Raw genomic sequence first — 19,705 nt, forward strand, 5'->3', positions numbered from 1 at the left:
CAGGGCCTTTTATAACATTCCAGGAAAGAGCACTATTGTTTCAAAGTCAACAGAGCACCATCAACATCCGCGGACACCGCGGATGCCAAGCTACAATGTCATTCTCGTTGACCGTACGGGCGGGCCTGCATCCTGAAGGAAACAACGCTCTACATACAAGGTTTCCGAGCGGTGATACCTCCGACTTGACATCACCCTGTGACTTCACGTAGGGTCAGCAGCGCCAGCAGACGTCCAGCCTTTAGCTCTCGTCGCTTCTCCTACACCGTTGAATGCCCATTCCCATTACTCGTTGTGGGGATATTAACTCCGTAGTATAATCTATAGGGCACCTCACGAACAGCCCATGGAGGCGATGATGATGGGCATGGTACGTATGTCCGGCCCGGCTTGAGGACAGTTCCGGTACGATTATGTCGGATGTCAGGCCATGTGGACGCAATATACAGAGCTTGCAATACCGGAAGACATAGCACAACAACCGTGGATGTACAGACGGTCCTGTCCTGGTCAGAGATACCGCGAATTTGGCTTGTTTATTTGTCTTGCCAAAGTTGCTTCAGACTTAGAGTATCCCCAGCGGAACGCGTGACGGTCCCGGATGTAAAGTATAAGCTCCTCGTTTCCAGCTGCTGTGCATTCATTCACAATAATCGTACATCATGACTACAGGTACATTCACATTCAATGACATCAGAAACTAACAGGCAGATACATATTCGTCCTCCGGCTACACGAAATCGTGATTCACCAGACCGCAAGAAGGAAACCTTACAGGCGAACCTGGCCGGGAACCTTGAACGTCAAGAGCTTGAAGAACACCACGATGCCCGTGGCGAAAATCATCCAGGCTAGGTTCTTAGCCCAGACGCCGGACTGGCCGAAGTATAGGCCGACGAGGTTGTAGAGCATCGTCGCGGAAAAGATGGGGTTAGTCAAAAGAGCCTGGATACTAAAGCGTCAGTCAGGCAACCAAACGGGCGGTGAGTCAATCATTTACCCCAAGACCGAAGACAAGTCCGGTGACAACCTGGATAGCGGTGCTCGGTGGTCCAGCTAATCGCTGTAGGACGCGCGTCAGATACGAGGTTAGTGTAACTACTTGCGACTTACTAAAACGACAGCGCCGTTGTCCACGAAATCAAGGACGCCAATACCGGCAAACGTCTGAGCGGTAAGGTGCGTCCAGACATTATCCGCCGTCATAGGTGGCAGCATCACGAAGACGGCGTAGAACTGGGCGAATGAGTTGACGGTCACCAGCGCCTGGGACATGACGAAATTCTCGTTGTTCCAGAACAGCATCCATCCGGCTGTAGGGACGCGTTAAAACCCTCGTCCGGACAATACGGTACACTCTTACCGATGCAGAGGTTCCCGAGCGCATATATGGGCGCATATTTCAGCTGCGATGGCTCCCCATACGCACTTGCGTCGTCCTTCCTTCCGCCGCTCGGCCTCCAGAGCTTGCTGATCCACGTCAGTTGGATCACCACCTGCATCGAGAAGTACACTCCGATGAACATCGGGTTCGGTGAGAAAGCATAATGGTACTAATTCTGCTGCATTAATATTCAAACATCTCCAAAAGATACAACAGGCACGTACGGTATCGTGTATGTCCTTCATGTTCGGCTTCGTCAACATCCCGTAAGTCTGTGCCGCGAAGTTAATGGCCCACGACCCGAGGGTCATCAACCGCGCCCTGTTCACATCCTGCATCGTGACTTTCTGGCTCATCGTCGAGGGGCTAGTCGTCGTCGGCAATAGAGTATCGGAAGGCTGTTGGTTCTGTGAGGTCATGGGGGTATAATGCCAGCTCTGCGACAGGTTTTATACGCATGGCGGCGGCTGGCGGGAGCGCGGAGGGTAGACGGGTGACATGGGATGAGGTCAGGACGCGTCAAGGATCGACGATCGACAGCCTGACCTATATATGGTATTTTTCCTACCACTTTTGGTAGTCAGTGGCGGATGGCGACTTCAGCCGTTATTCCTGGTTGGACGGGACGGCCACAGGGGATCGATGACTGGTAGAACGCAGCAGCAGTACCATATGATATTATGAAAAATTGAGGCTTTCAGTCGAAGTATGGACATACTCTCTATGAACGGGATCTTTGTCGGAAAGGGGAACATTCCCGAGGGCATCCCATCCAGCTCGACATGGTAGTCACAATTTTCCAAGGCATAAGATACATCATGCGTAAATTTCCATTCAGCAGGACGCACTAAAAATTAAGGGAATCTAGTACACTCGTCCCAGGTGATACAGCACCTGATACATCTGCATGGGTGCGGGAGGAATTGATGGGTAGCGACAATGAAGACATGACCAGTAGTTGACGCAACCAGATGGTTGCCCATGGTGCCATCTCTCTATGTTTCATATCACCTCCTGGACGCCGATCGGGAGGCGTATGCAAATCTGCCCTGACGCTGTATCGAGGGCATGTTTCATGGATCTGCGCCCTGGGTGGGAACAACTATCACCTACCAGTGGAAGCGCACTTACCGCAACGCGCCAATTCATGCATGGGAATTCCCAGGTGCCCCAATCTTTATCAGTGCCATCGGAAGCTGCGAGATCTTCCACTCGAACAGTACCTCCGCTGTGGCAGACAATCTTGACGAAAGAAGTGACTCACGCGCTGAGATATCTCATACGTACGCCTTGAATATTCAATTCTTTGAACGCGGTTGACACTATTGCTACGGTGATGGGATGTACCTGTCAAGGCCTTTGGGTTGATCGACCGATTCGTGGCTGAAGAATGGCTCGCGGTCTGCCTTTGTCATACCAGCAACATAGGCACCCCGCCCGGTCTTCGTGTATTTCTCTTCAATGCTGTAACACCCTCGATTCAGATGGGCCTCGTAATACGAAGATGTGGGTCTTGCGCCTTAAACGCCTGACGGTGACCCACTTCCGACACTGTTTCGCTATCTGGCAAGTGCCAGAATACGACACGAGCACACCATAGTAGAGCCCAGCGGCGAACGCTCTCTGCGCACGAGACCAACTTGAATCTTTCATCAAAGGAGGCATCAAGTGCTTCTTGGTTGGATTCCAGGCCCTTGTACTTTGCTACCACAGGTGCCGCCTGCGAGCCGAGATGGATTGGATCCGAGTACTAGTAGTCCGAGGGACAATATAAATACAAGGCATATCCATTCAAATACATCAATTATTCCCGATGACGCGCGACGCAAAGAGAAGCCCTGACTGTGTTGACACGGCACCGGGAGACGCGATATGTCTACTGCTTCGTAAATTGGTCCAGCGAAGGAGCTAGATCCATGAGCGAAGCTGAGTAGACAGTACAAAAAATGAAGTGGCACCAACTCCTTTCTCGAACATTTCGCAAGCAGCTCCCAATGGTACTCGCGCCACAGTGCCCCGCAGTGCTATTTACGAGAGTGAGAACGCAGACCAAATTGGACATTTAATGCTACATACCTGACAGTGCTTATCGTGAAGGAAGCTTACCCAGGCCGGCAGAGCCGTACCGGGAGGACAGGCGGGCAGCGACGGGCGGATCGAAAACGACGCCTTCCAAACGCTTTCAGCATTTTTGCTGAGAGCCAGTTTCCTGAAAGTCTTGGTAGTTCTCGCAAGGCGTAGCAAGTCCTCAGGATGCATGCGCTGGAATATCTGGCAGCGATGTATGTAATAGGAGATGAAATGACCGTGTCTGCAAGACCCACTGCCACTTACCTCGTAGAGAACGTCCAGAGGCATGCTGACTAGGAGGGTCAGGTCATCTGCATGCTCCGTTCGTGCTTGGTGGGCCATGCGAGGCTGTGTTGAGTGACTTTACTCTTGAAACTGCTAGGATGGGTCAGAACATGGAGAGAGTTAAGATTGAAAAGGCGGCAAAGTACAAGAGCATGCCACCGGACGCCAACTAGGGTCACGCGTGATTCTTAAGACGCCGTCTCTGTCCCAAGAACGTTGGGGGCCTGACAAACTACAATGCGAAGTGACCGTCTCGACAGATAAGGCTGCATGTGGTGTAAAGGCATATCAGCGAGCTCTCCAGCACATGTATGACGAGAACGTCCAATTAGTCATCGTCTCCGTAAAATACAATGCCCCGTGAGACTTCATTAGGTAGTCTATTCGTCGCCCTCGGGATCGTATACATACGTCCCATAAATCGGCTCCCACTGCTTCTCCCTCACCTTTTCTCTTGCCTCCTCCTTCTTCCAATCCACACCCGCAATGCCTTCCTCGATAGCTTGCTCCGCAACCGCCACGGCAACTTCGTAGTTGCACTTTGGCGCATCCGCCATATCCGGGAGCAGCGCATCATCAGGATCTTTGAGGGCAGGGGCCAGGGAGGCTAGTCGACGTGTGGCAGCGATGATCATGCTGTCTGTAATCTTGCGAGCCTTGGAAATCACGGCGCCGAAACCAATTCCGGGGTAAATAAGAGCATCTGAATCCGAATTAGGGTCCTCGAGTAAACCTCCCTAAGACAACCACTTACTATTACACTCGGCGATGCTAAGCAGGCGGAGATCATCAGCACACACACCTGCAAGTCATAACCAAAACTCACATATAGTCCTTCCCGTTCGGGTTCTTGGTAGCGGGGAACGGACTCCCCGTCGCCATCAACGCCTTCCCGCCCGTCCACTGATTCGCATCCTTCGGGTCCACCTCGACCAGCCTACTCGGATTACTCAATGGGAGGATAATCGGCCGGTCCACGCCCTTCGCCATTTCCTTCACCACCTCCTCCGTGAACGCGCCCGCCTTCGTCGAGCACCCGATCAACACCGTCGGCTTCACCTTTTTCACCACGTCCAGCAGCCCGACCTCCCCCTTCGCGTCGGGCCACTCAGAGTCGGGCCGCGTGAACTCCCTGATGCCTTCCCGGATCTTCTCCGGACCCAGCGATTCCTTGACGAGGCCGAATCTGTCGAGGAGCCAGAATCGCTTATTGGCTTCTTCGCGAGAGAGGTTGTCCATCGTCATCATGGCATCGCGGATTTGGGCGGTGATACCGTGCCCAGCGGATCCTGCACCGTAAACTACGAAGCGCTGATCGGAGAGCTTCGTCTTTGTCACACCGATCGCAGCCATGATGCAGGCTAGTGTGACTGCACCAGTGCCCTGGCTAAGCCATAATGTATCAGCATCGTGGGATAGGCTGCATAGGCGAGATCTTGCCGTACATATCATCATTGAACACAGCGTGGTGATCACGGTAGGTATCGAGAAGCCTCTGAGCATTTGCGGTTCCAAAGTCTTCGAAATGAAGTAGGGAATGCGGGAGATGCTTCCGTACGAGTTGGACGAACTTGTCTATGAATTCATCGTACTCTTTACCACGGACGCGTTTCTCTGGCCAGCCCTGCAAGAATCTGTCGTAAGGGAGAAAATGCTGTGTGAAAGGGAGATATACATGCCACATATAAATCATCGTTGCGTATATCGTCGTTATCGGTTCCGACATCGAAAATGACAGCCAGAGTCCTGGAAGGATCAATGCCTGCAATTAAACTATAAAATCCTATCAGTAACTTATCGGGTTTCAGATGAGAGGGGGGGTGTACCTGTATAGCGCAGACTTCGCAGCTGAGATCTGCGATCCCGGCATTAGCTATCGTCGTGGAAGTATAATATCCCAAGCTTACCCCGATACCCTGGAAGAAAATGAGTCAAAACGAATTGGAGAATGGCACACAGACTCACCCCGACGCCCTGATCTCCAATTCCCAAAATAGCTTCAGCGTCCGAGCAGACTATAAGGTCAACATTTCGCCCTTTCACTTGCTCTAAGAAGTCCTCTTCCATAGAGTCCTGGTTCGGAAAGGTGAGATATAGCCCTTCACTACGGCGGTATAGGTGAGAATAGTTTGCGATCGCATCGCCCTACAATCGTCACCATCAGAGTTTAAGGATATTAGCGAAGACAGTACCTCAGTGGGAGTGTATATAATGGGTATCAACTCCTTCAGGTGCCTTCGCAGCAATTCAAAGTACAACACCCGATTCTGCTCCTTCATACTCTGCATGAAGCTGTTCTTTCTTATCGGGGTGTCCCGCATCTGCAGCTGATCGTAGGCACGCTGACATTGTTCATCGAGAGTATTGACGCGGAATGGCAAACGCCCAGTCAGTCCGAACGCCTTGCGTTCCTCCATAGTGAACGCAGTCCCCTTATTCCATCGAGGGTTGTTCAAAATGGCCTCCCCTCGTAGCCGGACGCGAAAGACTTGCTGGGCTTTGGCTGCCGTAGACGCCATGGTGGTTTAGACAGAGAAAGATGCGAGGAACGACACCTATAAATGCGTCGGCCTCGAGTTGCGCAGTGACGCCACTGGCGCATTTGTCTTGTCGTCATGCATCAGAATCTTCCCGGCAGCACGCGGAGCGAGCAATCATTTATTTTCAGGACGGTCGACATTCGGGCGAGATAAACCAGATTCAGCTTGGAACGCGCGTATCGTCGGCCTGCAGAATTTCAAGCCCGGGCAACGGAATGATGGGAAGCGACTCAGGCTGAGCGCTGAGGTCGCGTCCAAGTCTGGACGTCGGGCGATGCCACTCTCCCACGCACCCCGACGCAGGGTATCGGGATGCTACATTCGTCCTTCAGAGCCACGTAGAGATCAAGTTGAATATCAGTAAGTCTTCCGTCCGGGGATTTACGACGTAATCATTGTGATGGATGCGACAATAGAATCATGAATTTGTTGGTGGCTTTACCTGTGTCCCTGATGTCCACTGCTCCCCGACTTAGAGTAAACGCAGCGATGAGCACATGACCGATGCGTCCAACGGTACTCAGTGGCTGTATGGCATCGAGAACTAGAGCCCGTGGCATTCGGGACAGATCCTCTAGACAGAGCCAACCGAACCACGGTCCTACATCGCTAAGCTAGGTAAGTACCTCCGCTGTGGTGCACAAGCACCAACGGGATCTGAAACCAGCGTTTAGACAGACGAACAGGTTACAGACATGAATTATATCCTATATTCTACTAATACTATGACCTCTTGCGGTTTCTTTGAGAGCGGCGAAGCTGATGGACAGGGAGGGACAAACCCTATCTATCTTTGGAAGGCTCACGTTATGAGCGTGGCCGCAGTGGGCGCTCCTCGCGAATGTAAAAGGCGCGCCCCCACAGCTCCTTGCTCACCTCAGACTTCCACTGGCCCCTTCATGGCTCCTTCACAGAAGCGCCGCCAACTAGAGGCCGATGAACGACCAGGAACTGGTCAGACTCGTTCAAAGAAAGCAAGACGCAAAGGCAAACTCTCACTAATTGTAGACATGCCCCTGGACATCCTTCTCGAAGTACGCGCTTAACCCACGCTGTCAGTCGACGTCCCTACACCCCCTTCTGCAGATATTTCAGCACCTGCAACCCCTCGATCTCCTGCACATGGCACGGACCACCAAATCACTGCGGGGTATTATCATGCACCGTTCCGCGAAGACCATATGGACGGCCTCTTTCGCGCTTCGTCCAAACTTCCCCGAATGTCCCCCAGAGATGTCGTTACCGGCGTGGGCCCGCTTCCTCTGCGACCCGCATTGCCAAGTGAGCTCTGCACGCCGATGCTTTCTTGGGTGTATGATTAACAGGTCTTCTAAGGTCTGCCTCGCCGCTTGTGTGCACAATCCGGACTGGATTTTGCGCAGACGGTTATGCTCCCGCTGTTCGGAGAAGACGTACGTATCACGCCTTCTGCATCATCCTCTATCATCTGGCCACTACTTTCCCCGTAGGTATACTTACGGCAGCCACTACTATGACGGTGTAGTAATCAACAACTTGATCCCTCATCACGTCCTGCGTGAGAGCCGTGTTCCTTGTTCCAGCCCGCTCGCCGTACTGACATACCGCCCAAGGTTATCAACAAGGCACTTACTACCTCGAATCCGAGGCGAAAGCCGTGATCGCGAAATACAAGACCTTGCAAGGAGACCCAGCGGCGCTGCAAGCCTTCGTTGAAGAGAGAGCAGAGGTCTGCCGGAGGACACAGCAGGTACGCCGCCTTTAACCCTTGACGGGCATCGTGGAAAGGGTGCGCTGACCAGCCTGCTTTACTTAGTTGGCGAGGGAGTGCGAACAATGGGCCGATCAGAGAGCAGAACAGCGCAAGTTACAGCGCTACTTCACGCGAATGGAGAGACGAGAAGCGTGCGCATCATAGCCTAGTAGCAGTTCTTACGGACTTGCTGACTTGCAAGCGGCCTCCAGGATCATCGCAAGACTCCGATCCGCAGGATGGACAGAGGAGGTTGACAACATGGGCAATTCCGCCCGAATGAAATTCGACCGCCACCAGCTGGTCTACCAAGCACGCCCGCTCACGGACCGCAGTGAGCACGGTCAGTTGAATCAGCGTGAACACCCTATCTAACCCTTCACCGCAGTATGGGCTAAGATCGAAGGGACCCTTGTATCCTGGATGAAGGAGCTCAAGGAGGCTCGTATAGTAGCAGAGAAGGCTCGAATTGCGGCAGAGGAGGCTCCCATTGCGGCAGAGCAGGCTCGAATTTCGGCAGAGCAGGCTCGGATTGCGGCAGAGCAGGCTCGGATTGCGGCAGAGCAGGCTCGGATTGCGGCAGAGCAGGCTCGGATTGCGGCAGAGGAACTAGAAAGACAAAAGGCTGAAGACGAGGAATGGCGCAGACGCATGCGGGAGCCTGAAGCAAAATGGCGCAGATACCTGCGGGAGCTCGACCCGGAATATGCCAGCAGGTTCGCCTGCATGTCGTGCGCCAGTGAGAAAGACACCGGGATCTGGACCATCCCGTGCATGAACAAGAAGTCAGCGGTGCGTCGCAATACCGTATGACGCTCGTATTCTTACTGAAGAGACTTTAGGAATTTCATGCCCTCCAACCGCACCCCGGTTTGGGGGAAAGCCTTCCCTCGCTAGTGCAGCTCTCGGGTGGATGTGCCCAGGGAGTGCGTGTTGCCGAAGAGGGAGGGAGGGGGCAGTCTATTGATCAAGGTGTGGCGATGATTCAGATGGACTTCGCCGAGATGGAGGGGCTGGGAGACCCGGATGCTTTGGTGTATGAAGGGCATGAGCTGACTATGCAGGGGGTCGCCGGTTATTCATGACAGCCATCTCGAATGTGACAGATAGACTGTTGTGAGTGCGTCGTACTAACCCAGCTCAACTCTATTACATCATTTCATGGAATGGTCGGAGCACTAGGGGCAATGAGCGCTCAAGCATGCGGGGGTAATTACAGCTTGATCTTCATCCCTATACAATTCCGCGTCACTCCAAAATGCACCTCCCCGAACATCTTCATGCCCAGCCGCTCGTACCACTCAACAACATGCATCCGTGCCTCACACCACGCGGATGTCGCTTTATACTCTTCCCTTGCGACGGTGAACAAATGATGCATCAGGGCTGAGCCGATTCCTCGCCCGCGGTATGCCGGGTCGCACGCGAGCTTGTAGAAGTGCACGGCGGTGGCAGATCGATCTTCCGCAGTATCTTGCGCTACCTGATCATGAGGCAGGGGATCTAGGGATATTGATAGGTTACCGACCGGGGCGTCGTTCCGGGGGAGGAAGGCGCCGAAATGGTACCCTGTGTCGTCGATGGGTGTGTGGAGACACCAGTGCGGCCCATCAGGGAACAGGATTGAGCTGCGCAGTGAGTATGTTTGCTGAACTGGGATCCGTCGAATGTTTACAGCAGCGTGGAAGTCAGTATATTAAAGTGGGAGTACGAAGAAACAGGATGCATAAATGTGGCCCAATATGAAACAAGATCAGTAATAGTTCATATGGTAAGTCCGTCCTGTACTGTACTATCGAACATGCATCAGGCCGTCGAATGCTTACACTCTGGTTGCTGCGAGCCTCCTTGTGGATGATCGATCTTGACGCTTGCTTCCATCTGTCTCTTCAAGTTCCTTGTTTCCGAGCTGTTCAAGTTCTGGCCCGATGGAAAGAGCGGCATACGGTTGGCTCTTGTGGCTGCGTTCTATGCCGCCTTAGGATAAATATTGCGTCAAGCAAGTACTCTAACGATGCAATTGCCAGAATCCGAATCCGAGTTACTGTAGATCGACTCATGGCCTGTGAGAACACTGAGAAGCACCGGTGGACAGCCACACTGAGTTATAATTAGAATACTTCCCTGTGGCACTGCGTTCGGTCCCGCGTACCGAGGCGGAGTCGCACTTGACACTTGACCACCACTACCATTTCTCGACGATTCACCCCCCTTTGCTTCAGCTGAACAAGTCCGATTTATTCAGGAATGGGAAAACGTTCGAGGACTGTTGCAGCGGAAAGCGACAGCCCGACCAAGCGAGCCCGCAAGGGAAAGAACGATGGGCGATTAGCTATGTTGTTAGAGATGCCTATGGATATCCTGTTTGAAGTACGTCGAATTTATATTTGATTACTATACTTGATATTTTTTCTGACGAGGATATGAAAAATAGATTTTGTCGCATGCCCATCCGCTGGATCTCCTGCAAGTCACCAGAACAAGCAGGGAACTGCGTCGTACATTGCTCTCTCCCTCTTCGACGTCCATCTGGAAAGCATCCCTTGCAGCCGACCCAGACTTACCAGAATGTCCACCGGATCTGTCATACCCCCGCTGGGTGCACCTCGTCTACGACCCTTATTGCCATGTAAGTCAATAGCAGCTTAGGGGCGACTGCACACTTAGCTGGCTGTCCTAGAATTGCTCCCGCACCCGAGTGAAAAATCCCGATTGGAGGCTGAGGGTACGGTTTTGCTCCCCGTGCTTCAGACAAGAGTCAGTTGTCTTTATATCTCAATTGTTTGTAGCATCGTCCCAACCTTCCGATTTTTTAACAGGGTTTGCGAGCACGTCCCATGGAGCTTCTGGGTGCCAATACCTTCCTTGCTCCCACATCGAGATGGTATGCGAAGGGTTACATTGGCTCTACACCCGCTGAATCATAGGCTGATTGTCATTCTACAGCAAAGAATTTCAAGCACTTATTCGTAACGTCCCACATAACGGAAATGACGGCCAAGTGGAAGTCCTTCAAGAGCGACGAAGACTCACAGTTCAAGTTCTTCCTCGAACGCCTGGAGATCGTGAAACAAATCAACGAGGTACGGCCTCCTTCGTCCTATCCTATCCAAGGGACACCCGTCTCTGACGCTTGTACCAGCATGCATCTAGATGCGAGGTGTGGGCTCGGAAGAAGGCTTTAGACCGGATAGCCTACCAGGACCAACTGCGATTGGACCGACGAGCGGCGTACGTCTCCTGCACTTGAATATCCTTTGCCCGTAACAGTAACTTAGTCTGTGCATACTTTCAGCATCATCCAGAAACTGAAAGCCGAAGGGTACGCAAAGGATCTGGACTCTATGACAAACGACGATTGGACCGCCTTCGACAGGCTGAAGCCGGTCGCCCAGAACCGCGCGCTTACCGAACGAGGTCAGTCACTAGTATCCGGCGCATCGAGGCGATTTCTCCGAAGCTGACTTGAACTCAGCGTGGAAGAACAGTCGTGAGCCGATTATTCATTTCATCGCGTTGCGGAGGAAAGGGACCTAGAAGGGCTAGGATGTATCATTATACATGTCGTATCATGTACCACTAGATTGATATTACCACGGTGCATCTCGCTGTTGTAATTTGCATTGGCTTTGTAACCATAGCACTGCTGCTTGTACGCATATCTCTTCTCGCTTTCAAATATTCTAAAGCGATAGCGCGTATCAGAGGGTTATTCTCGATAAAATGCGACTTCGGGACCAAGCGTGTGGCAAAGCATTCTGTATTTGTACCTATTTACTAATTACTTTCATGAGAGATCGCGTCTGTGGCGCGCGTCGCGTCCTACGTCCGCGTCAATGACGCGTACAGTCGCCGCCTACTCCTCGCTAGATTTATCGGATCATTGTATACGGGAATGGCGAAACGTACGAAGAGGGAAAGTATTGCTCTAGTGGAGGGGGATGCGCACGCAGACCAGAAACCCGCCAAGCGCAAACGCAAGCGGCGGAAAGACGACAAACTTTCTATGTTGGTGGAGATGCCAATGGATATCCTGTTCGGAGTACGCGGCGCCTTCTCTTTTTTGATGCTCGTTACTGAAGATGGATATACACGGTATAAGATTCTGTCTCATCTCCACCCGCTGGATCTCCTCCAAGTCGCTAGAACAAGCAAGGAGCTACGAAAGAGACTGCTCTCGCGCGCTGCATCATCTGTGTGGAAAAGGACTGTTGCGTCTGCCCCGAACTTCCAGAGTGTCCACAGGACCTCTCCTATCCCGCATGGGTGCACCTGGTCTATGATCCCTACTGTCATGTAAGTACTAGTAGGGGACTTCAGCTTACTGCTATATCAACTGGCGATGACGCACTCACACTGATGTAATGCATGTGCGATGCCGCAGAAATGTCACGGTACTACGTCCCGAGTAATGAAGCCGGATTGGAGGCTACGCATACGATTATGCGTGCGCTGCGCCAAAGAGGAGTAAGACACCCCTCCTCGGTCCATCGTATCACCTCACCTTGCGTGCACAGGTATCACTATCATTGCCCTCACTTCACCGGCGACTTCTCCGTGCTCGAAGCACTCCCGCATCGAGAGAGTGAGTCCGCTCGTCTGTTCTTCGGTAGCGCCTCTGACGAGCGCTAGTTACGCCGGCTAAACATGTATACGTCAAGTCTCACATCGAGAAGATGCGCGAGAGACGGTGCAGCCCCGGGTTTGACGATTTAGTGGTTGAACGGAGGAGAATGAACGAACATATTTACGAGGTGCGTAAAATATTTCACTAGTTTCACCCCTGTTTATCCCGTTCGTTTACTGGATTCGTGGTATCAGCATGCGGACAGATGCGAAGAGTGGGCTCGGAAGAAAGCAGCGGACCATAAAGCACATCAGGATGCCCAGCAATCTGAGAGGCGCGCAGCGTATGTCGGACTCTTCCCTCATATCATTTCGTCGCCCACTCAATCGTCCCGCCTTTCAGCATCATTCAGAAGCTGAAAGAGGAAGGCTACTCCGAGATGATGGCTAAGATGACCGAAGCCGACTGGGCTGTTTTTGACGAGCTGAAGCCGGTGGCGCAGAAGCGTGCGCTTACTGACCGAGGTGTGTGTTGTAGCGCGTCGAACGGTGGGATCTACATGACAATACTGACTTGATGCAGTGTAGAAGAATATACGGGAGGAGGTCGTGGAGTTCCTTGAGTGCTGTGTATAAGCTTAAGAGCAACCTCAGGCTGCTGAGTTGGGGCCTGCATCTTGCGTGCAGGTTCTTTCTCCGGGCACGGCTATCCTGAAAGCGTTTTCAGTGTCTTCGTAGACAATCGACGCTGTAACAGAGAGGGGCGACGATTCCATTGTGCTATTCAGCGGGACGAGTCTGCACGGACACAGAACAGCGGAAATTATGCATAACAGGTATAGATTATTAGAGTGACCCTTGGCTATCCCAGTAAATGCAGGTACGGTGTGATGTAGCTCGACATGTTATACCACGAGCTCCCCCTCCACACTCCCTGGCTCTAACGCCAGGCGCGGCAGCAACGCTTCATACCTGTCTCGGTCCAACCGCTTCAGGTACTTGAGAATTTTCGCTCGCTGATGTACGAGCTTGCGCAACCACCGACGGTTGCCGACGTCCCGCTTGTACTTGGTCAGATGCGACCACAGGTTACGAATCTTCATCGTAAGGAGAGCAGCTTCATGATAACGATAAGTCAGGAGTGTCGCTGCGACCTCTGTGAACTCTCGTACCTTGCACCTCAGGCCTGCCCGGATCGTTTGGCTTCCGCGGGTCCGAAAACGCCTGCACGACCCGCTTGCGGTTCTCGAACGCCAGCCCCGCCGCATTGGTGTTCCGCAAGTCCAGCAAGCTCGCCATCTGGTTCATCTTCCGCACCTCGCCGACCATCTCGCGCTGGTACTCCGCCATCAACGCAGACGGGTCCGCGCCCTGCCTTGAGTTCTGCGCGCGCCGCACGCGCACGTCGTTGCGCGTCGTCGCCGCCTCCGCCGAGAGGACGGGCAGCGTCTCGAACAGCAGCCTTTTCTCCTCCTCGCGCACGCCGAACTGGAAGAGTGGGGGAAGGCGCAGCTCGCCGAGCGGGTGCGAGACGAGCTGCGGCGCGGGCGAGGCGAGCAGTTGCTCCTCGGTGACGAGGACCTTCGCGAGGTCGCATGTCGACCATTTCGACTCGTCGCCTGGCCGCGTGCCAAGGACGACGTGCGGGCGGGTGGCCTGCGCGAGGCGTTGGCGCTCGGCGCGCTGCTCGAGGTTGGCCTTTTTAGCTTGGCGGGCGGTGCGTTCGCGGTGGCCCTCGGCTCGCCAGACGGCGGAGGTGTGCAGGCCTGCCCGGGTGCATGTGCTGGAGGAGGCGACGGCCCTCGAGCCTGAGCAGAGAGAGTTCCAGTTAGAAAGAGTAGATGAGAACAGCAGCAGGGCACTCACTTTGCGAAAAACAGGACCGCAACATACCAGCACCCGACCCTAACATACAACGGAAGAACTCTAACCTCTCGATTTGCCGCGCAACATACCTGGGAACGTCTTACGTAACGCCACCCTTACCTTATATAAAGTTATAAACCCAAATTTTCGCGACTTTTTTTCTCTCTTCAAGGGTGATATGCCACGCTGCGCGACGCAGACCTCTCGACCGTCGATGACAGTGCCAGAGACTCTTCGAGTCGCTGTTCTCTCGAGAGCATCTCCAGTATAGGAAGTATCGCGCCGCCTTGCACTAGGGCGCGGTATGTCGACAAACCCTGGGACATCCGCTCATTTTGTCGGGATTTTTGGTTGCTGAAGGAGGAGCCGTGCAGGCTGCTTAGAGGTGGGTAGTTGCTGGCTGTATCGGTGTGCTGTATATGTCTGTTTCCCGTCGTCGTGAATATATGATTTGCCTGCCTTCTCGGATTCGCGTATAGAGAGCATGGACGTCGCTGTTCGAGCTCACAATTCATGCTACCATTTATCGCCGAACCGCCCTTGTCCTCGACACCGACAATATCACCGAACTACCTGCTGTTCCTCCACTTCGACCTTCCCTTCCTCCTCCCTCCCCAGTGAGTCGCACCCATCCAACTCCTCCTCCTTCCCATCCCCAGCCTCCCGTGGTTCCTCCCGGGGCTTCTCGAACAAGCTCGGCCGCCAACTATACGAATTCCAGGGCTTCACGCCCGAGCGGTACATCTCGTCCACCTGCGTCACTTCCATCACCACTGTAAGGCAGCCGTGAACTCGAAAGGCCACGCACCTCCTCTAGTCGGAGCCCCTTGGTCTCCGGTATGAACAAATACACATACCCGAACGCGAACACGAGGATCCCGCAGAATATTAGGAGTATGAGCGGGCCGATGCGCGCTGCGATGCGCGGGGCGAAGAACGAGCCCAGGAAGTTCCACACCCAATCTACCGAAACCCATCACCATCCACCCACACACAAACGATCTGAGACTCACTGGTCGCCACCGCCAGCGCGATACACCGGCTCCTTACCCGCAGCGGGAAGCTCTCGCCGACGTACACCCACGGCGCGGGCCCCCAGCTCGCGGAGAAGGCGAACACCTGCAGGACCGCGAACGCGATGAGCACGCCGCCGCCCTCTTTGTTTCGCTGCGTGGGGCGTGTGTGGGGGGCGGCGAGGGTGAAGTGCCCGACGAGCCCCGCGATGAGGGCGAATGCAGCTTGGAGGGCTGCGCCGGTTAGGAGGGACTGTGAACGGTGAGTCGGCAGGGAGGAGGGGGAAGAGTTAGTAGAAGGAGGGAAGGGAAGAGGGGAAGAGGGGAGGGGGAGGGGGAGGCGACGTACGTTCCGCCGCCCGAAGGTCTCGATGAGGACGAGCGAGGGGAGGGTGCCGACGACGGAGACGACGCCGAGGATGGTCTGGATCGAGTACGGCGACAAGCTGCCGGACAGCGCGTCGCGCGTGAGCCTGTGATAGTATCGTGAAAGGCAGGGCTTACGGGGCTCCCGCGCTCTGGAAGAACGTGTCGCCGTAGTAATCTGTCACGACAAGTTCGAAGTTGCTTGGAGGGGAGCTCGTGAGGATATAGATACTCGCAGTAGAAATTCTGCCCATTAATCTGCTGTAAGCCTTGCAGCATCATCCCGTTCACCGTGCGGTACCCCAGGCGCGCATTGCGGCTGAAACACTCCGCCCAGCCGGCCCTCCCGCCCTCGTTCTCCGCCTTTATCCCGTACTGCAGCTCCGCGAGGACGTCGTCCACCAGCGCGTCGTCCGCCGGCACGCCGTTCATCTGGGCTACTACCCGCCTGGCGCGGGAGGCATACTTGGACTCGGAAGGGGAAGTGGAGGAGGAGTAGGCGAGGAAGAGGAGGTGCCGCGGGGACTCGGGGAGGAAGAACATTCCCGAGAGGAGGACGAGCCCCCAGAGGAGCTGCAGCCCGATGGGGCTGCGCCAGGAGGCGGAGCCGCGGATGGTGTGCGTGCCCTGCTCGACGACGTAGCTCGCGAGAAACCTGTCAGGCACGGGGTCGGAGAATGCAGCAAAGAATAAGATGACATGAGACGAACCCGAAGTTGATCTGCAGCTGGTACATCACCAACATCGCGCCGCGCAGCCGGCGCGGGACCGTCTCCCCATTATAGAGTGGCACGATCGCGGACATGGCGCCCACCCCGAGGCCGGCGACGAACCTGCCGAGCACGAGCTGCGCGAGCGCCGTCCCGGTGCCCACTTGCACGGCGATGCCCGCGGTGAAGATAGCGGCCCAGATAAGGAGGGAGGGGCGTCGGCCGAGGCGGTCGGAGGTGAGGGATTGGAGGAGGGAGCCGAGGAAGGTGCTGGTGGCGGGGTTAGGGGGGGGCGGGGTTAGGGGGGGCGGGGCCGAGGGGGAAGGGAGGGGGAGGGGGCCGAAAGGGGGAAACGGGGGGAGGGAAGGGCAAGGGCTTACCCGGCAGAGATGACGGAGGTGATGATGGATTGGCGCGAGCTGGTGAGGACGCGCGCGCCGGGCGGTCCTTGGCCGAAGCGGTGGATGAAGTCGGGCATGATGAGGCAGCCCTGGTGTAGTGTTCAGTACTAATCCACTGCGGGGCTCATACGCAGGACGTACGGAGATGACGCCCATGTCGTAGCCGAAGAGAAATCCGCCTAGGGGTTTATGATTAAGGATTCGGGATTCAAGAGAAAGGGCACTAGTACTGGTGAAAACGTACCGAAAGCAATGAACACGGCGAGCAGGATGACCTTGCCGTTCCGTAGCAGGCTCGCAGTACTACTACTAGTCATCTTCCAGTCGGCCGCGGGTGGACAAAGCACTGGCAGCGAATGGAGCAGCTCTCGTCGACTTCGCGTCCGATGCAAGCGAGTCCATTCTCTGCTTGTCCGCGACGTCTTATACCTCGTCGCACTTTCGTCTTCCGCATTCTGGTGCTGAACTCGCGAGGAAGAGGTTATTTTGGTCGGCGGAATATCATGGGGTCTGCATGTCTGGGGTAGGGTGGACACGTCGATTTGTGCGGCTCTCCGTGTCCGACAATCTATTCTTGCCTGCAGGTCTTATTACCCCCTGCTGTGGGTTGATAAGACACGCCGAGTGGACTTTCGATATAGCCATACGCAGTACGATATCCTGCGCTGAATACAGGGCGGTGAATCTCCTTTGTTCTAGAGTAAGCTAGAGCAAAGATTTGTTCGAGCGATAAAACGCCAACCTTGTCAGTAGAGCGGATACAAACGGGTACCTGAAGTGATATGGATAGCTAGTGTTGTCTATTGCTTAGACGTGATACAGCTCCTGTTAACGAAAGGACAGACTCGGTCGTGCACAGCCGTCATGATCAAGACGCGTAGCACTCGATCGCGATACATGTACAGTGACGGCGAACAATCTTTCCCACCCCATAAATGGTAATTTATTCCCATCCCTAGTAAACTCACGCCACTGTGGCATGTGCGAGGCCCTCCAGCTTAGTTTTGTTCATTGGCTCCTTACTGAATTTTGCTCTTATGATTGTTATATTGTGTGTAAGTAAGGTCAAGGTGATACAAGCAAGAACTGAAAGTGAGGAGAAGCAGTCAAGAGGACTTGCCTTTTATGGGGTGGGAAAGATTATTCGCCGTCACTGTAAGATCTCGATTGTGGCTGATGATGTCACTGTGCCGGAGTCTTGGCTCGTCCGGGCAGTATCCCGGCGGCCTCGTGTTGGGGGCAAAGAGGTCCGGGAAGGACCTCTTGCTGTCCAGCATCTCCGGACACCCTCCGCAGACACCGGAGACTGTAGCTGCTCAAGGATTGGAGCCGACATTCTACAGCCATCCCATAAATCTCCGCCACCACCAGCAATGGCGCACGAAACGCCCGTCGTCACGCCGTCCGACCTGCGCGACATCCTCGGCTTCACCACCGCCCTCGCGCGCAGGGCCGGCGCGCTCATCCTCGAGGGCTCCCGCGCCATCCACGCCCCGGAGGCCAAGGACGTCGGCGAGAAGAAGAACTCGGTAGATCTGGTCACCGAGTACGACGTCAAGGTCGAGGAGCTCGTCAGGCGCGAGATCCAGCAGACGTATCCGGACTTTAAGTTGTGAGCGCGGCCTCGGGGTGTATGTTGGATTTGGCGGGAACTGGAACTGACCGTGGATGGAATAGTATCGGAGAAGAGTCGTACGTCGCGGGGCAGAACGAGCTCACCGACGACCCGACCTTCTGCGTCGACCCCATCGGTGCGCCCGCTCCTTCGCCTCTCCCTCCCGGCTGATCTCTCGCCAACCAGACGGCACGACGAACTTTGTCCACGGCTTCCCCTTTGTGTGCATCTCTATCGGGCTCATCTACCACAAACGCCCCGCCCTCGGCGTCATCTACAACCCCTTCCTCGACCAGCTCGTGCGTCCTGTCCCCCTCCCCTCCCCTCCCACTCACCTATTACCACAATACCAGTACACAGGCATCCGCGGCCAAGGCTCGCACCTGCACACCTCCTCGGGCACCCTAAAACTCCCGCTCTCCCCGCCCCGGCCCCTCCCCTCGCTCTCGCAGGCGCTCATCGCCATCGAGTGGGGGTCCGACCGCACGCTGCCCGTCCTCGGCGCCAAGGCCGACTCTTTCCTCAAGCTCGCGGGCGACCCGAGCCCGGACGCGAGCAAGGGCGGGAAGGGCGCCGCGGTGCAGGGCGGGAGGATGGCGCATTCCCTCAGGAGCGTGGGCAGCGCGGCGCTGAATTTCGCGTTGGTCGCGCAGGGCGGGCTGGATGTGTATTGGTGAGTGGTGGTGCGTGTGCTGTTTATTCGGAAGCTGACGGTAGCGCAGGGAGATTGGGTGCTGGTACGCATATATTTATTATTATATTTAGCTGTGGTTCAGTACGTCCACACTAATTATATCATCCTAGGCCATGGGACATCTGCGTGAGTACGCCCACTTGCGGCTTCCCTTGACCGATTTGTATGTTTTCAATATACAGGCAGGCACCGTCATCGCGCAAGAAGCCGGCTGCCTCGTCAGCGGCTCCTCCAAGTGCGCGCACACGGGCGACGTCGCGGAGGAGATCCTCACCGGGCGCAAGTACATCGTCGTGCGCGCCATCGCGGACACCGAGGTGCGTTTGGTTCTCCGTTTTCTGTTGTCTGTGTAGGACTGATGGGTGTGTGGTGGGGGTGTAGAAGGAGAAGGGGAGCGATGCGCAGCGGAGGCTAATTAGGGAGTTTTATGAGACTGTTGCGGAGCCGGATCCGTTGTAGGGAA

General features: G+C 54.9%; 7 protein-coding genes across 7 annotated transcripts; 3 read left to right on the forward strand and 4 right to left on the reverse strand.

Moving 5' to 3' along the window:
• Positions 1 to 615: 615 nt before the first annotated feature.
• On the reverse strand, positions 616 to 1,801 carry GLOTRDRAFT_67311 (uncharacterized protein). The gene is made up of 5 exons (XM_007862328.1): positions 1,609 to 1,801; positions 1,364 to 1,553; positions 1,114 to 1,313; positions 1,001 to 1,063; positions 616 to 945 (listed from the first exon to the last, which is right to left on the reverse strand). The coding sequence occupies exons 1-5, from the start codon at positions 1,738 to 1,740 to the stop codon at positions 772 to 774; spliced, it is 759 nt and encodes a 252-aa protein (XP_007860519.1). The 5' UTR covers positions 1,741 to 1,801; the 3' UTR covers positions 616 to 771.
• Positions 1,802 to 4,119: 2,318 nt separating this feature from the next.
• On the reverse strand, positions 4,120 to 6,258 carry GLOTRDRAFT_32306 (uncharacterized protein; the record flags this gene model as incomplete). Its single annotated transcript, XM_007862108.1, has 8 exons — positions 4,120 to 4,442; positions 4,494 to 4,510; positions 4,566 to 5,126; positions 5,185 to 5,363; positions 5,422 to 5,512; positions 5,566 to 5,594; positions 5,705 to 5,884; positions 5,932 to 6,258. 8 exons carry the CDS (start codon positions 6,256 to 6,258, stop codon positions 4,120 to 4,122), a joined length of 1,707 nt encoding a protein of 568 aa, XP_007860299.1.
• A 929-nt stretch (positions 6,259 to 7,187) lies between these two features.
• On the forward strand, positions 7,188 to 7,557 carry GLOTRDRAFT_13676 (uncharacterized protein; the record flags this gene model as incomplete). Its single annotated transcript, XM_007861923.1, has 2 exons — positions 7,188 to 7,313; positions 7,366 to 7,557. Coding segments are annotated over 2 exons (318 nt in total), but the record flags the coding sequence as incomplete, so codon positions are not given.
• A 2,701-nt stretch (positions 7,558 to 10,258) lies between these two features.
• On the forward strand, positions 10,259 to 13,276 carry GLOTRDRAFT_118465 (uncharacterized protein; the record flags this gene model as incomplete). Its single annotated transcript, XM_007862329.1, has 13 exons — positions 10,259 to 10,381; positions 10,446 to 10,640; positions 10,692 to 10,768; positions 10,831 to 10,895; positions 10,958 to 11,094; positions 11,154 to 11,242; positions 11,307 to 11,428; positions 11,806 to 12,307; positions 12,529 to 12,596; positions 12,644 to 12,765; positions 12,833 to 12,921; positions 12,981 to 13,102; positions 13,161 to 13,276. 13 exons carry the CDS (start codon positions 10,259 to 10,261, stop codon positions 13,163 to 13,165), a joined length of 1,716 nt encoding a protein of 571 aa, XP_007860520.1. The 3' UTR covers positions 13,166 to 13,276.
• Positions 13,277 to 13,340: 64 nt separating this feature from the next.
• On the reverse strand, positions 13,341 to 14,468 carry GLOTRDRAFT_112815 (mitochondrial ribosomal protein S15; the record flags this gene model as incomplete). The annotated part of the gene is made up of 3 exons (XM_007862330.1): positions 13,341 to 13,694; positions 13,750 to 14,385; positions 14,444 to 14,468. The coding sequence occupies 3 exons, from the start codon at positions 14,466 to 14,468 to the stop codon at positions 13,483 to 13,485; spliced, it is 873 nt and encodes a 290-aa protein (XP_007860521.1). The 3' UTR covers positions 13,341 to 13,482.
• Positions 14,469 to 14,920: 452 nt separating this feature from the next.
• On the reverse strand, positions 14,921 to 17,217 carry GLOTRDRAFT_51845 (general substrate transporter). Its single transcript, XM_007862133.1, has 10 exons — positions 17,178 to 17,217; positions 17,075 to 17,112; positions 16,913 to 17,022; positions 16,533 to 16,802; positions 16,055 to 16,477; positions 15,961 to 16,023; positions 15,806 to 15,902; positions 15,457 to 15,709; positions 15,252 to 15,406; positions 14,921 to 15,196 (listed from the first exon to the last, which is right to left on the reverse strand). The coding sequence occupies exons 2-10, from the start codon at positions 17,087 to 17,089 to the stop codon at positions 15,005 to 15,007; spliced, it is 1,578 nt and encodes a 525-aa protein (XP_007860324.1). The 5' UTR covers positions 17,090 to 17,112; positions 17,178 to 17,217; the 3' UTR covers positions 14,921 to 15,004.
• A 1,089-nt stretch (positions 17,218 to 18,306) lies between these two features.
• GLOTRDRAFT_101913 (inositol monophosphatase) lies at positions 18,307 to 19,701 on the forward strand (the record flags this gene model as incomplete). The annotated part of the gene is made up of 7 exons (XM_007862331.1): positions 18,307 to 18,545; positions 18,611 to 18,684; positions 18,735 to 18,847; positions 18,902 to 19,221; positions 19,353 to 19,368; positions 19,425 to 19,559; positions 19,624 to 19,701. 7 exons carry the CDS (start codon positions 18,307 to 18,309, stop codon positions 19,699 to 19,701), a joined length of 975 nt encoding a protein of 324 aa, XP_007860522.1.
• Positions 19,702 to 19,705: the final 4 nt, after the last annotated feature.

This window comes from Gloeophyllum trabeum, assembly GCF_000344685.1.
Source record: "Gloeophyllum trabeum ATCC 11539 unplaced genomic scaffold GLOTRscaffold_00001, whole genome shotgun sequence".
NCBI lineage: Eukaryota > Fungi > Basidiomycota > Agaricomycetes > Gloeophyllales > Gloeophyllaceae > Gloeophyllum > Gloeophyllum trabeum.

Bases quoted from the DNA above. Each gene is read 5' to 3' on its own strand.
- GLOTRDRAFT_67311 (XM_007862328.1), bottom strand. From the start codon at position 1,740: ATGAGCCAGAAAGTCACGATGCAGGATGTGAACAGGGCGCGGTTGATG. The intron at 1,314-1,363 runs GTAAGAGTGTAC...GCGTCCCTACAG, and splicing joins GCTCGGGAACCTCTGCATCG to CCGGATGGATGCTGTTCTGG. The intron at 1,064-1,113 runs GTAAGTCGCAAG...CGCGTCCTACAG, and splicing joins ACAACGGCGCTGTCGTTTTA to CGATTAGCTGGACCACCGAG.
- GLOTRDRAFT_51845 (XM_007862133.1), bottom strand. The intron at 16,803-16,912 runs GTAAGCCCTTGC...CCCCGCCACCAG, and splicing joins ACCTCCGTCATCTCTGCCGG to CACCTTCCTCGGCTCCCTCC. The intron at 16,478-16,532 runs GTTCGTCTCATG...CGTGCCTGACAG, and splicing joins CAGCTGCAGATCAACTTCGG to GTTTCTCGCGAGCTACGTCG.